Source organism: Molossus molossus, unplaced genomic scaffold (assembly GCF_014108415.1).
Source record: "Molossus molossus isolate mMolMol1 unplaced genomic scaffold, mMolMol1.p scaffold_m16_p_1, whole genome shotgun sequence".
Classification (NCBI taxonomy): domain Eukaryota; kingdom Metazoa; phylum Chordata; class Mammalia; order Chiroptera; family Molossidae; genus Molossus; species Molossus molossus.
Window position 1 is genome coordinate 102,498,535 of NW_023425344.1, and position 14,191 is coordinate 102,512,725.

The 14,191-nt window shown below is 37.4% G+C and overlaps 1 protein-coding gene across 1 annotated transcript in view; it reads right to left on the minus strand.

Moving 5' to 3' along the window:
- The window catches only part of MYO3A (myosin IIIA), a 207,743-nt gene that overhangs the window by 179,891 nt on the left and 13,661 nt on the right, over positions 1-14,191 (minus strand). The window contains 1 exon segment of the mRNA XM_036268716.1: positions 124-228. Within this exon segment, the coding sequence (XP_036124609.1) occupies positions 124-228 (105 nt within the window).

The following is a 14,191-nucleotide window of genomic DNA, read 5'->3' on the forward strand; positions in this document are numbered from 1 at the left end:
TTGCATATACTCTTGCATCAATAAATACTAATGTAGTAATAGTGTTCTAGAAATAGAATCCACATGTTTTATTTAACTAGAACTGCCTCATAATTAATGCACAAACTATTTAAATTGCCTTACCATTAGTGCTTCACGTAAAATATAGGCAATTATTGGCTCATTCATTCTTTTACCCCTTTTCAGAAATCCTTTCACAAGATCAGTCACTGATCCTCCGTTGCACAGCTATAAAAGAATATTTCAAGATTGGTATTAAAACGAATATGACATTTTAAATAATTGCTATAAAAGTTTTCCCCAAAACACTTTTTAATTGTCCCATTTTTTTATTTTTGTTTCAAATGATTAATTTCACCATTCTTATGGTGAAATTAAAGAAACCATAAATGGTTCTTCATAAATGAAGAAACACAGTGTACAATTACTGATTGGAACATCATTTTCATGAGTTAATTTTTAGAAGAAAATCTGAAGAAGTACTGAGCTTGATTTTTAAATTCAAGGATAAGAATCACGATTCTACAAATTACTCCCAACTTTTAGTATCTAGGCTTAAAAGTATTCTTGATTTCTGATGTTTTAATTTCTAGTGCAATAGATTCTGTAACTCTAGTACATAGATATATACTATATTATATGTGCAATAATTTTAAAACATGGCTCTTCCCTGGCAAAATTTCAGAGTGCATTGAAGTAAAAATTACAAATAATATTTTATATAGTGATATGTGAACAAGCAAAGATGCTGCACCCTTAGAACGAGTGACAAAAGTAATTTGTTTAAGAAGCAACATCCTATTAAAACATAAATCCAGCATCCCTATGGGGCCTGCACATGCTAGCCGTGCCTCTGCTGGACCCACGAATGTAAGTTGCCAGCTGTCAGCCCTGTCAGCCCTGCAGCAGATGAGAGCTCCTGGCCCCACACCAGCCCAGAGTCACTGGCCCCACAGGGCCCATCACCACCACCAGGAGCTGCCAGCCCCCACTGCCACTGCTGCCAAGAGCTACCAGCACCCCCAGGCAACCAAACTATATCTAGGATCCAGCCCCACCATGACCCAACACCTCTACACATACCATCCTGCCAACATGACCTGATGCACCTCATCTAGCCTGACATTACCAGACTGCTAAAATAGTGAGACAAAAAAAACAAAAAAACAAAAACAAAAAAACAATCCCCAAATAAAAGAAAAGTAGAAACCACCAGAAAAGAAACTAAATGAAATGGAGACAAGCAATTTGTCAGGTAAAAAATGCAAAGTCATGGTTTCTAAGGTGCTAAAACAACTTTGTGAGAACTATAAGAAACCAGTGGGAACTACATCAGTATGAAAAAAGATGTAGAAGCCATGAGTAAGACTTAATCAGGAATAAAGAATGACATAATTGAAATAAAGAATACCCTGGAAAAAATCAATAGTTGATTAGAAGAAGCTGAGGAACAAATCAGTGACTTAGAAGACAAAGTAGGAAAAACACCCAATGAGAGCAGCAATTGAAAAAAAATAATTAAAAAGCAGGAGAATTTGCCCTGGCCAGTGTAGCTTAACAGTGGGAGTGTCAGCCCACGGACTGGAGAGTCCTGCATTTGGTTCCCACTATGGGCATGTACCTCGGTTGTGGTTTGTCCCCAGCACCGGCTGCGGTAATGTGGATGATAAGCACAATATGTCTCTCTCACATTGGTGTTTCTCTCTCTCTCCCTCCCACTCTATCTGAAAAAAATATGAGAAAAACTTCACTAACATGGTGAAGGAAAAAGTCACACAAGTCTGGGAGACACAGGAATTCCCAATCAAGATGAACCCAAAAAGACCCACAACTAGATACATCATAATTAAAATGGCAAATATTAAAGACAAAGAAAGAACCTCAAAGGCAGCAAGAAAGAGACATAAAGTTACCTACAAGGGAGTTCCCATTAGTCGAGTGGTTCTCAACCTGTGGGTCATGAACCCTTTGGAGATTGAACGACCCTTTCACAGGGGTCGTCTAAGACATAACAGTAGCAAAATTACAGTTATGAAGTAGCAACAAAAATAATTTTATGGTTGGGAGTCACCACAACATGAGGAACTGCATTAAAGAGTAGCGGCATTAGGAAGGTTGAGAACCACTGCATTAGACTATCAGCTGATTTCTCAACAGAATCACTTCAGGCCAGAAGGGAGTGGCATGAAAAACACAAAGTAATAAAAGGCTAGGGACTAAATCCAAGATTCTCTATTCAGCAAGGCTATCATTCAAAATTGAAGGTGAAATGAAGATCTACGCAGACAAAAAGGGCTAAAGGAATTTATTGCCACCAAACCACCACTGCAAAAAATACTGAAGGTATTGTTGTAAAAAGAAATATATATAGAGAGAAACACAGAAATAAAGAATAAAAATGGAAAAAATAAGTACCTATCAATAATAACCTTAAATGTAAATGGCTTAAATGTTCTAACCAAAAGACATAGGATAGGGTTGGATAAGAAAACATGACCCATATATATGCTGTCTAGAAGAAACCCACCTCAAAAAAAAAGACTCCCACAGAATGAAAGTAAAGTGATGGAAACAAAATTTTCCATGCAAATGGAAATGAAAAATAAGCTGGTATAGTCATACACATATCTGACAAAATAGACTTCAAAATGAAGTTTGTAACAACAGACAATGAAGGCCACATCATAATACTAGGAATCGATCCAACAATAAGATATAACCTGGGTAAACATATATACACCCAATTTGGGAGCACCCAAATATAGAAAAAACTTCTGGGGAACTTTAAGGGAGAGATCAACAGCATTACAATTATAGTAGTGGACTTTAACACCCCACTGACATCACTGGTTAGATTTTCTATGCAAAAAATCAACAAGGAAACAGCAGACCTAAATTACACCTTAAATCAGATAGATTTAATTGACATTTACAAGACATTTCATCTTAAAGCTACAGAATGTACATCCTTTACAGGTGGACATGAAACATTCTCAAAGATAGACCACAGGTTGGACTCAGTAAACTAAGTCTGTACAAGTTCAAGAAGATTTAAATCATTATCAAGCATCTTCTCAGATCACAATGTCATGAAACTAAAAACCAGTTACAATAAAAACACTCAAAAACATTCAAACACATGAAAGTTAAATAGCATTGTATTAAACAATGGATGGGTTACCAATGAGATCAAGATAAAAATAAAAAACTTCCTGGAAACAAATGAAACGAACACATAACCCAAAATCTATGTGACACAGTGAAAGCAGTCCTGAGAGGGAAGTTCATGCCAATACAGGTCTACTACAAGAAACAAGAAAAAATTATAATAAACTATCTAATCCTACAAGTTAAAGAATTTGAAAGAGAACAAGAAGAAAATCCAGAATAAATAGAAGGAAGGAAATAATAAAGATCAGAGCAGAAATAAATGACATAGAGACTTAAAAAATATATTAAAAAAGGATAATAAAACTAAAAGCTGGTTCATTGAAAAGATAAAGAAGATTGATGAACCTTTAGCCAGACTAACCAAGAAACAAACAAATAGCACCCAAATAAATAAAATCAGAAACAAAAGAGGTGGGGTAACAACTGACACCACAGAAATGCAAATGATTGTAAGAAAATACTTTGAACAACTATATGCCAACAAGCTGGACAACCTAAAAGAAATGGAAAAATTCCTAGAAAAATATTATCTTTCAAAACTGAATCAGGAAGAATCAGGAAACCTGAATCAGCCAATAACAACTTATGGAATTGAAGCAGTAATAAATAAAATTCTCAGTAAATGAAAGCCCTGTTCAGGCCAGCTTCACAGGGGAGTTTTACCAAACATTCAAAGAAGGACTAACACTTACCCTCCTCAAACTGTTCCAAAAACTCCAAGAGGAAAGGACACTCCCAAGCCCTTGCTATGAGGCCAGCATTATCCTAATTTCAAAACCAATAAAGACACTAAAAAGAGAGAACTACAGGCTAATATTCCTGACTGTTTTCTTAATTTCTCTTTCTGATCATTCATTATTGGTGTATAAAAATGGCACCAGTTTCTGGATATTAATTTTGTATCCTACTACTTTGCCAAATTCATTCATTATTAGATCTAGTAGTTTTATGGAGTCCTTAGGGTTTTCTAAGTACAATATCATGTCATTTACAAAAAATAACACTTTTCATTTCCTCCTTTCCAATTTGGATGCCCCTTATTTTTATTTCTTGTCTCATCTCTGTGGGTAGGACCTCTAGCACTATGTTGAATAACAATGGTAAAAGCAGACATCCATGTCTTGTTCATGATCATAAGGGGAAATTTAATTTTTGTCAACTTAGTATGATGTTGGCTTTAGGTTTTCCACAAAGGACTTTTGTTATGTTGAGCTATGTTGCCTCTACTCCCATTTTGCTGAGAGATTGGACCAAATGGGTGCTGGATTTTATCGAATACTGTTTCTGTAGCTATTAATATGATTATCTAATTTTTATCTTTTATTTTGTTTATGTGATGTATCACATTTATTGATTTTCAGATATTGTACCAACCTGTGTCCCTGGAATAAATTCCACTTGGTCATGGTGTATGATCTTTTTAATGTATTAAAAGATCTGGATCCTATTTGCTTATACTTTGTTGAGGATTTTAGCATCTATGTTCATCAGGGATATTGGCCTATCATTTTATTTCTTTGTAGTGTTATCTGGTTTCAGAATTAGGATAATGCTGGCCTTGTAAAAAGAGCTTGGATGTTGCCCTTGCTGGTTTGGCTCAGCAGTCAGAGCATCAGCCTGTGGACCAGAGAGGCATGAGTTCGGTCCACGCTAAGGGCATGTACCTTGGTTGCAGTTTGTCCCCAGCCCTGGTTGGGTCATGTGGGTGGCGGCCACTCGATGTGTCTCTCTCACACCCACATTTCTCTCTCTTTCTTCCTCCCTCTCTCCCTCCTGCTCTATCTGAAGATAAATGCAAAAATGTCCTCAGGTGAGGATAAAAAAAACAAGAGCTTGGATGTCTTCCCGTCTCTTGAAATTTTTGGAATAGTTTTAGGAGGACAGATGTTAGTTCTTCTTTGAATGTTTGGTAAAATTCACCTACAAAGCCATCCAGTCCAGGTCTTCTGTTTGCTGGTAGTTTTAAGATTACTGCTTCAATTTCATTAGTTATCAGTCCATTCAGGTTTTCTGATTCCTCCTGATTCAGTTTTGGAAGATTGTATATTTCTAGTGATTTTTCCATTTTGCCATGGTTCCTATTTGTTGTCATATAGTTGTTTCTCTTAAAATTTGTATTTCTGTGATATCAGTTGTTACTTCCCTTTCATTTTTGATTTTATTTATTTTGGTCTTCTGTTTCTTTTCAATTTTTTTCCCTTTATTGATTTGAGAGAGAGAGGAAGTAAAAGGGAGAGAAAAATAGAAACATCGATGAGAGAGAACATTGACTGGCCACCTTTTGCATGCCCCCCACTGAGAATTTGACCCACAACCTGGTCATGTGCCCTAACCGGGAATCGAAACAGTGACCTCTTGGTGCATGGGTCGATGCTCAACCACTGAACCACACCAGACAGGCCTCTATTTGTTTCTTGATGAGTCTGGCTAAAGGCTTAACAATTTTGTTTATCTTTTCAAAGAACCAGCTCTTGGTTTCATTGATCTTTTGTGCTGTGTGGGGTTTTTGTGTGTGTGTGTTTTGTCTCTATGCCATTTGTTTCTGCTCTGATCTTTACTGTTTCCTTTCTTCTGTATACTCTAGGTTTTTCTTGTAGTTCTTTTAGGTGAAGTGGTAGGCTGTTTGAGATTTTCCTTGTTTCCTGTAATGCTATCAACTTCCATCTCAAGACTGCTTTCCCTGTTTCCCATAGATTTTGGGTCACTACATGTTGTTTTTTTTAATTTGTTTCCAGGTAATTTTGATTTCTTCCTTGATCTCCTTGGTAACAGATTGTTTAATAATGTGCTATTTAGCCTCCATATATTTGAATGTTCTTGAGGGTTTTTTTTTATTGTAGTTGTTTTCTAGCTTCATGTCATTGTGATCTGAGAATATGATTGATATGACATCAACCTTCTTGAATTTGTTTAGACTTATTTTTTGTCCTAACAATTGGTCTACTTTTAGAATATTCCATGTGCACTTGAGAACAATGTACATGATACAGCTTTGGGTTGAAATGTTCTGTAAATATCAATTAAATCCATCTGATCTCATGTGTATTTGTAGATCTTTGTTTCCTTGTTGATTTTCATCTGGAAGATCTATCCAATGATGTCTGTAGGGTGTTTATATGTCTACTAATATTACTATATTGCTGTCTATCTCTCCCTTCAAGTCTACCAGAAATTTTTTGTTTTTGTTGTTTTGTTTTTCTTTCTTTGGTTTTGTATATTTATGTGCTTCTATATTGGGTATATATATGTTTACCAGGGTATAATCTCTAGTTGGTTTGATCAGTTTAGCACATGAAGTGACCTTTTTTTGTCTCGTTAGGGTCTTTGTTTTGGTCTATTTTGTCAGATATATATTGCTACCCCAAGTGTTTCTTTACTTCTATCGCATGAAATATTCTTCTCCATCCCTTCACTTAAAGCCTGTGTGAATCTTTTGTTTTGAGGTGGGTCTCTTGTAGACAACATATATATGAGCCATGTTTTGTTATCCATTCATCTACCCTGTGTTTTTTTTATTGGAGCATTTCATGCATTCTCATTTAATGTTATTATTGGTAGATAATTATTTATCGTCATTTTTTCTTTGTGCTTATGTTCCTTTCTATCTATTTCTTCTTCTTTTTAAAGCAGTCACTTTAACATTTCTGGCAATTTTGATTTACTAATAATGCACTCCTTTAGCCTTTTATTTTATTTTTTTGGTCTGGGAAGCCCTTAATTTCACTTTCAATTTTAAATAATAGCTTTGTTGGATAGAGCAGTCTTTTTTTTTTTTTTTTTTTATCCTCACCCGAGGACATTTTTCCATTTTTTGTTCAGGTAGAGTGGGGGGGGGGAGAGAGGAACAGAGAGAGAGAGAGAAACATCGATGTGAAAGGGACACATCGAGTGGCTGCCACCCGCACAACCAACCAGGGCTGGGGACAAACTGCAACCAAGGTACGTGCCCTTAGCGGGACTGCAGGCTGACGCTCTAACCGCTGAGCCAAACCGGCCAGGGTGGATAGAGCAGTCTTGTTATCAGGTCCTTGCTCTTCATTACTTTGAATATTTCATGCCATTCCCTTCTGGTCTGAAGTGTTTCTGTTGAGAAATCAGATGATAGCCTTATAACTCCCTTTAATTAACTGTTTTCTCTCTTGCTGCCTTCAATATTCTCTTGTCTTTAACCTCTGCTATTTTAATTATGATTTGTCTTCCTATGGGTCTGTGCTTATTAGGACTATCTGTGCTTTGTGAACTTGTTTGACTATTTCCTTTATTCGGTTAGGAAACTCTTCTGTCATTATTTCTTCAAACAGCGTTTTTATCCCTTTTTCACTTTCCTCTCCTGGTACCTCTATGATGTGGATGATGTTACATTTCATATTGTCCCAAATTTCCCTTATTCTTATTCTTTTTAATTCGTTTTTCTGTTTGATGCTCTGATTGGGCTTTTATTTTGTACCTTGTCTTCCAAATCGCATAATGGATCCCCTGTTTCATCCAACCTACTTTTAATTCTTTCTAGTGTATTCTTGATATCAGAGATGGTATTCTTCATTTCTGACTAGTTCTTATTCATGCTTTCTATGTTCTTATTCATGCTGATGTAATAGTCTAAGTTTCTTGTAACTTTCCCTAAGTTCCTTTAACAACCTAATAACCACTACTTTGAACTCTTTATCTGATAAATTGCTTGCCTTCATTTCATTTAGCTGTTCTTTTATTTGTGGCTTGTTTCTTTGTCTCCATATTTTAGTTGTCTCTTTTTTTCAAGGTCTCTCATTTTTGTGGGGTGGACTTATGTAGTTGGTGTCCTGTGGGACTCAGTGATGTAGTCTCCTTGATCTCCTGAGCTGGATCCTGTAGGAATGTCACTTGTGTGGGTTATGTGGGCTCTTTTGTTGTAATTGGGTCTTTATTGTGGGTGGGATCCACCTCAGTTTGGCTGACTGTGTGTCTCAATCCAGTTGTGCAAGCTGTTGTACAGGTGCTGACAGAATAGAACAAAACAAAACAAAAATCAACAACAACGAATACAACAAAAAAAGAGTAAGAAAATATTTTTAAAAAGGAAATATAAATAAAGAAAAGAATATGAGACAAAAAAAAGAAAGAAGAGAAAGAAAATAATAATAAAGAATAGAAAAAGATCCCTGGCTGGTGACGCTCAGTGGTTAGAGTGTTGGCCTGCAGACCAAAGAATTGTGGGTTTGATTCTGGTCAAGAGCATGTACCGTGGTTGCATTTCAGTTCCCAGCCCTAGTTGGGGTCATGCGGGAGGCAACCAATTGATGTGTCTCTCTCATACTGATGTTTCTCCCTCTCTCCCACACACTCTATCTAAAGATAAACAGAAAAATATCCTTAGGTGTGGATTAACAACAAAAAAAGAATAGGAAAAGAAAAATGAAAAAGGGGAAAAAGAATAAAGAAAAAAAGAGAATTTTGGAACAAGAAAAGAAAAAATGGAAAAAAGAAAAGGACAAAGAAGAAGGTGGAAAAAAAAGATAGAGGTCACCTCAGCAGAGTTTAGTGCCTGCTATGATTTGTCTTTGGATATGCTGTTTGTGAAGCTTGTTGGATTCTGCTTTGAAGTTGTCATAAGCTGGATACTTTGTCAGTTCTGGACCTCCTGGGAGGTTCTCTGGGGCAAGACAAAGTCAGATGCTTTCCACACCTGTTCGAAGCTACAAGTGATCCAGTTTGTAGCAGCCTCCACTGGGCTTGGCTGTGCATGAGAAGAACCAAGCTGTGCTCCAAGCACAGCTTTAACCAAAACTGGGCCCAGGTATGGGTCAGCAAATGTCTCAAGACGCCTTGGGATTTGCCTCTACCTGCTTCTTCCTGCCAGCGGCTGTCAGTCTTAGTTACTGAAAAGGTTCAGTTCCTGCAAGAGCCTCTGGCAGAATGGGAAGGGTAGGGCACTTGGATATCCCATGAGGGGGAGGTGCTGTTCAGATTTTAAGGAAGATATTGGGTGTGTTCCCTCACCCCAGAATAACAAATCTGAGTCTGTCCCAGACTTTTTCCCTGATCTCAGCAGGGACGAACTCCTAGTAGGCCTCTGGGAGGGGCCTCCAAGCCCTGAGGCTGGGTCTGAAGATGGTAGGGGGTGTTTCTATTGGCTCTTGCATGAGGGAGAAGTACCAGTCAGGTTCCCAGGAAAGTGGAAGGATTGGCCCTACCTCAGAGCCAGTCACTGACACCCTGAGTCTGCAGAGATCCGCATGCCCTGGCCTATGCTGATGTCTCCTCCACAGGGCTTAAGATGCAGTGTGAGGTGAGCAGGATTCTAGAGTGATTGCTTTTCCCCCAGGCTGATGCTGCTGGGAAGGGTTTGCCTCTGCCAGAGCCCAGGTGAATGAAAATATTGTTCATTGGCCTTTTTAAATGTGGTTTTGTCTCCAGTGATCACTGCCTCACCATAGCAGACAGAAATCCTGCTACCTTTCACAGCTAAATGCTACCTGGGTGCCTGTTCCCAGCTCTGGCACTGTGGGCTGAGCCACTCTGTCTGGGGTCTAGGCTTCACACCTCTCAGGGGAACATTGTGCAGCTGAGATTTCCCTCCATAACCTTGGCCCACCACCCACAGGAGCAGGGAAAGCCTCCCTTGCATCTCCGTCCTTCCTACCAGTCTCAAGATAGCCTCCTCCACCAGTACTTGTTATAATTCTCCTCATCAAATAATATTCAGTTGATAATTCAGGGTGATTGTTACTCAATTTAGCTTTATTTCCAGTTTGGTCCTGGGAAAAAGTACAAAAAAGACCCACTTACCCCACTGCCATCTTGAAACTATGTTCTTTTTTAGATTCAACATACAAGTGAAACCATACAGTATTTGACTTTCTCTGACTTATTTTATTTATTTTTATTTTTTTTTTACTTTTTGTTTTATTAGTGATTTTAGAAAGAGAGGAAGGGAGAGAGATAGAAACATCGATGAGAGAGAACATCACCTGGCTGCCTCCTGCATGACCCCACTGGGGATTGGGCCCACAACCTGGTCATGTGCCTTGACTGGGAATTGAACTGGTGACCTCTTAGTGCATGGGTCGATGCTCAACCATTGAGCCACACCAGCCAGGGTCTCTGTCTGACTTATTTTAGTTAACATAATATCCTCTAAGTCCATCCATGTTGTTGCAATTGGCAAGATTTCATTCTTTCTGTATTGTTGTATAATATTCCATTGTAAACATAGACCACATTTTCTTTACCCTAGGTTGCTTCCATATCTTGGCTATTGTAAATAATGTTGCAATGAACATAGGGGTAGAGGTGCATACATCTTTTTGAATTAGTGTTTTTGTTTTCTTTGGACAAATACTCAGATGTGAAATTGCTGGGTCATATGGTATATCTATTTTTAGTTTTCTGATAAATCTCCATACCATTTTCTATAGTGGCTGCACCAATTTACAGTCCCACCAATAGTGCACAAGTGTTCCCTCTCCTCCACATTCTCACTAACAAATGTTTTAGTTTTCAATTGTCTTTCTCCACCATTAGACTTTACACTCCAAGATCACAGTTTGTCATGTTCTCTATTGAACACCCAAAACCTACCAAAATGCCTAGGCCAAAGTGACAGATAATATTTATGGAATAAATAAATAAATGACTGGATGGATAAACTTAAGTTCTACACACTTATGCATGCATACCAACACATACAAAATAATAGGACATCTTTTCACATGGTATATAAGGTTACCTCTTCAAAGTGTGACATGTGTGACTTTTGATAAAATATATCAAACCATGATAAAATATATCAATGTACCAAATTCTGTATTTCAATAAAATATAGTAAGATGAATGAAAGCTGTCATCATCATTTCATAGATGTTTCCTAATGTGTAGTTTTATAATAGGTAAAATTTTCACATTACTTTTTTAAAAAATTGTTTTCCTTTATTGATTTTAGAGAGAGGAAGGGAGAAGGAGAGAGACATAGAAACATCGATGAAAGAGGACATTGACTGACCACCTCCTGCATGCCCCCGACTGGGATTGGGCTCAGAACCTGGGCACGAGTCCTGGCCAGGAATCGAACTGGTGACCTCTTGGTGCATGGGTCAATGCTCAACCACACCAGTTGGACCACATTACTTTTCTAATGTGTAAACTACATGCAGTACTTTTAACGTATTATTGACATATGATTGGCTCATTTAAGTATGCAGTTTGATGTATTTTGGTAATTGTATACAATCATGTAACCAGTAAATCAAGATATAAAACAGTTCCCTTACTCAAAACTGTTTCAAAATACTTGGGAAAATACCATTAAACATTGATAATGTTAGCAATAAGAAACCTATAATAAAATCTAGGAAAAATACATTTTATCTATGATTAAAAAGAAAATAACTTAGAAATACTTAATGTGTATGGTAGAAATATGTTGATTTACCACATGGGAAAACATCTCAAGTTACACCATATTTTTCCCCTGAAGTAGTACTATAAACTTGCACTCTTGTTCATAGAGCAGATGTTTTTGCAAGCACTGACTTACTACTATGGAAGAAAGACATAGAAGTGCTCTCTCTCTCTCTCTCTCTCTCTCTCTCTCTCTATATATATATATATATATATATATGGAGACAGGGAAAGGAGAGACTAAATACATATATATATATACATATATATATATATATATATTTTAAATATGTTTCCAGAGTTACATTTAAACTGTTTTTCCTTCTTGCCTTTTAAACAAAAATAAAATGAAATGACTCTAGGTAATCGGCTTCTGCTCTCTTGCAAGTACACTAAATAACAGCATTTTATCAGAGAACCTGGAATGGTGGTTCCAGCCCTAAGAACATGTAAGGAATCATCCTGTCATGTCTGCTTCTCCATTGCAACTGTGCACAGCGGAAGAAGGGACGGAACAATGCTGTGCTATCAGAGCAGCTCAGAAGCCAGCTTCCCACTCCTGCCCTACATCCCCTGACCCCTCCCACATACAACGTCTGAAGTGGCTTCATGTCTCCTTCTATGTACATGTTATCTCTAGGGCAGTAATCTGAAAGGGCTAGTAGCTGAAAAAATAGAAACCATTCATTTATTTTACTTTCTATCATCCTATGTTTCCTTTCCTCACGACATGATTACTAGATGTAAATATCAAGACAGAATAACATTGCATGACATATGAAAGTAGTATTTGTCTACAAAAACACATCGAGTACCTGAAATATGTATTTGAGAGGCTTTATGATTATTTACTGAATTTTTTAGCTTCCAAATACCACCTGTAATTTCTAGTCTTTTGTCCCTTAAAAAGGATATAAATTCAAAGAGAAAAATTGCTCTAACTGGAAAGCAATGAGAGAAAGCAATGCCCCTGTTAAGAATGAACAAATCAGGACCACTTCAGATAAATAACAGAATGCGGTGTGCAGCACCATCGCGAAAGGAGCAATTATCCCTCAGAATGAATTATGAGGGAAAGGATCTTTCAACACAAAGATGTTCTAACTCTGAATTTTGGCTCCATTATGGTTGAGGGCACACTAATCAAATAGCCCCTGAGAGAGAAGACCAGATTGCTTAAGGATTTAAAATGTAGCTGTTCATCCAACCAAGGGGAAAACTGGTTACATCTCAGTTTTTCCCTTTGTGCTCATCAGTAGCAAAAGCTTAATGGCATTTAACTCGATTTGCCTGTGTTTTAAGTCTCCTGGGTCAGTGATGAGCATATGTAGAAACCTAACCAGCTCCCATCTCCCATGTCCCCTTGGTCCTTGCCACTGACCTTCAACAGTAGACATTAGGAGTAAAAGAAGTACAAACTCAAAAGAGGTATAGTAGTCCCCCCTTACTGGCATTCTCATCTTCCAGGGTTTCAGTTATGTTCGGTCAACCATGGTCTAAGAATATTAAAGAAAAAATTCCAGAAAAAAATAACTCATCAGTTGCAAAATGTATGCTATCCCAAGTAGTATGATGAACTCTATTGCTGTCTGCTGCAGCTGGCCAGGACATGAGTCATCCTTGTTCAGCATACCCACCATGGATGTGCAGTACAATTAGGTGTTTTGAGACAGGGAAAGGAGAGACCACATTCACATAACCTGTATTACAGTATATCTTTATACTTGTTCTAGTTTATTAGTAGTCATTGTTATTAATTTCTCACGGTGCCTAATTCATAGGTTAAACTTTATCACAGTTATGTAAGCATAGGAAAAAACACAGTACATATAAGGTTCAGTACTATCCATGGTTCTAGGCCTTCACTGGGGGTCTTGGAACACATCTATCCCCCAAGGATAAAGGGAACTACTGTATCCACATTTTACTAAGTAGGTCAGCCAGGAGATGTGGTAGCAATAGGCAAACATTAATATAAGTATAGTACTTTAAAATGAGGCATATATTTAAAAAATTCGTTCTCCTTTTATGCCTTCATGATTAGGAAAATCTAAAATGTTAAATGACAGTAAAAATCTCCATAGACCTTTCTGTAAAAAATAAAATAAACAAATCTGATCCCACAGAAAAAAATGTTCTACCTCTTCTCTTAGTAAGTAGTTTGTTACAACTGAGTAACTGGAATTTCAGAAGGTTAGAAACCAATGCTCTTGTACTAAATCAGGGCAACATTTAGAGTCTGAAAATAAACATACAGAAAATTTAGAAGGAAAGAACTGCCAAACAGGGCCTTGTATATTATTCATACTCAAAAGCGTATAGCATGCCCCGGCCGGTGCAGCTCAGTTGGTTGAGCACTGTCTCATGCACTGAAAGGTCTCAGTTCAATTACTGGTCAAGGCACATACCCAAGTTGTGGGTTCAATATCTGGTCAGGATGCTATGGGAGGCAACTGATTGATGTTTCTCTCTCACATGGATATTTCTCTCTTTCTCTCTTAAATCAATAAAAACATATTTTTAAAAAACTTATAACAAAATGAAGGGAAAAAAATACAAGGAGAAAAAACTTTATCAAAGTGGAAGAAATCATTTAAAAATCACAACTAAATAATAGAGAAAACAGCCTGCCTAGAAAGATGTA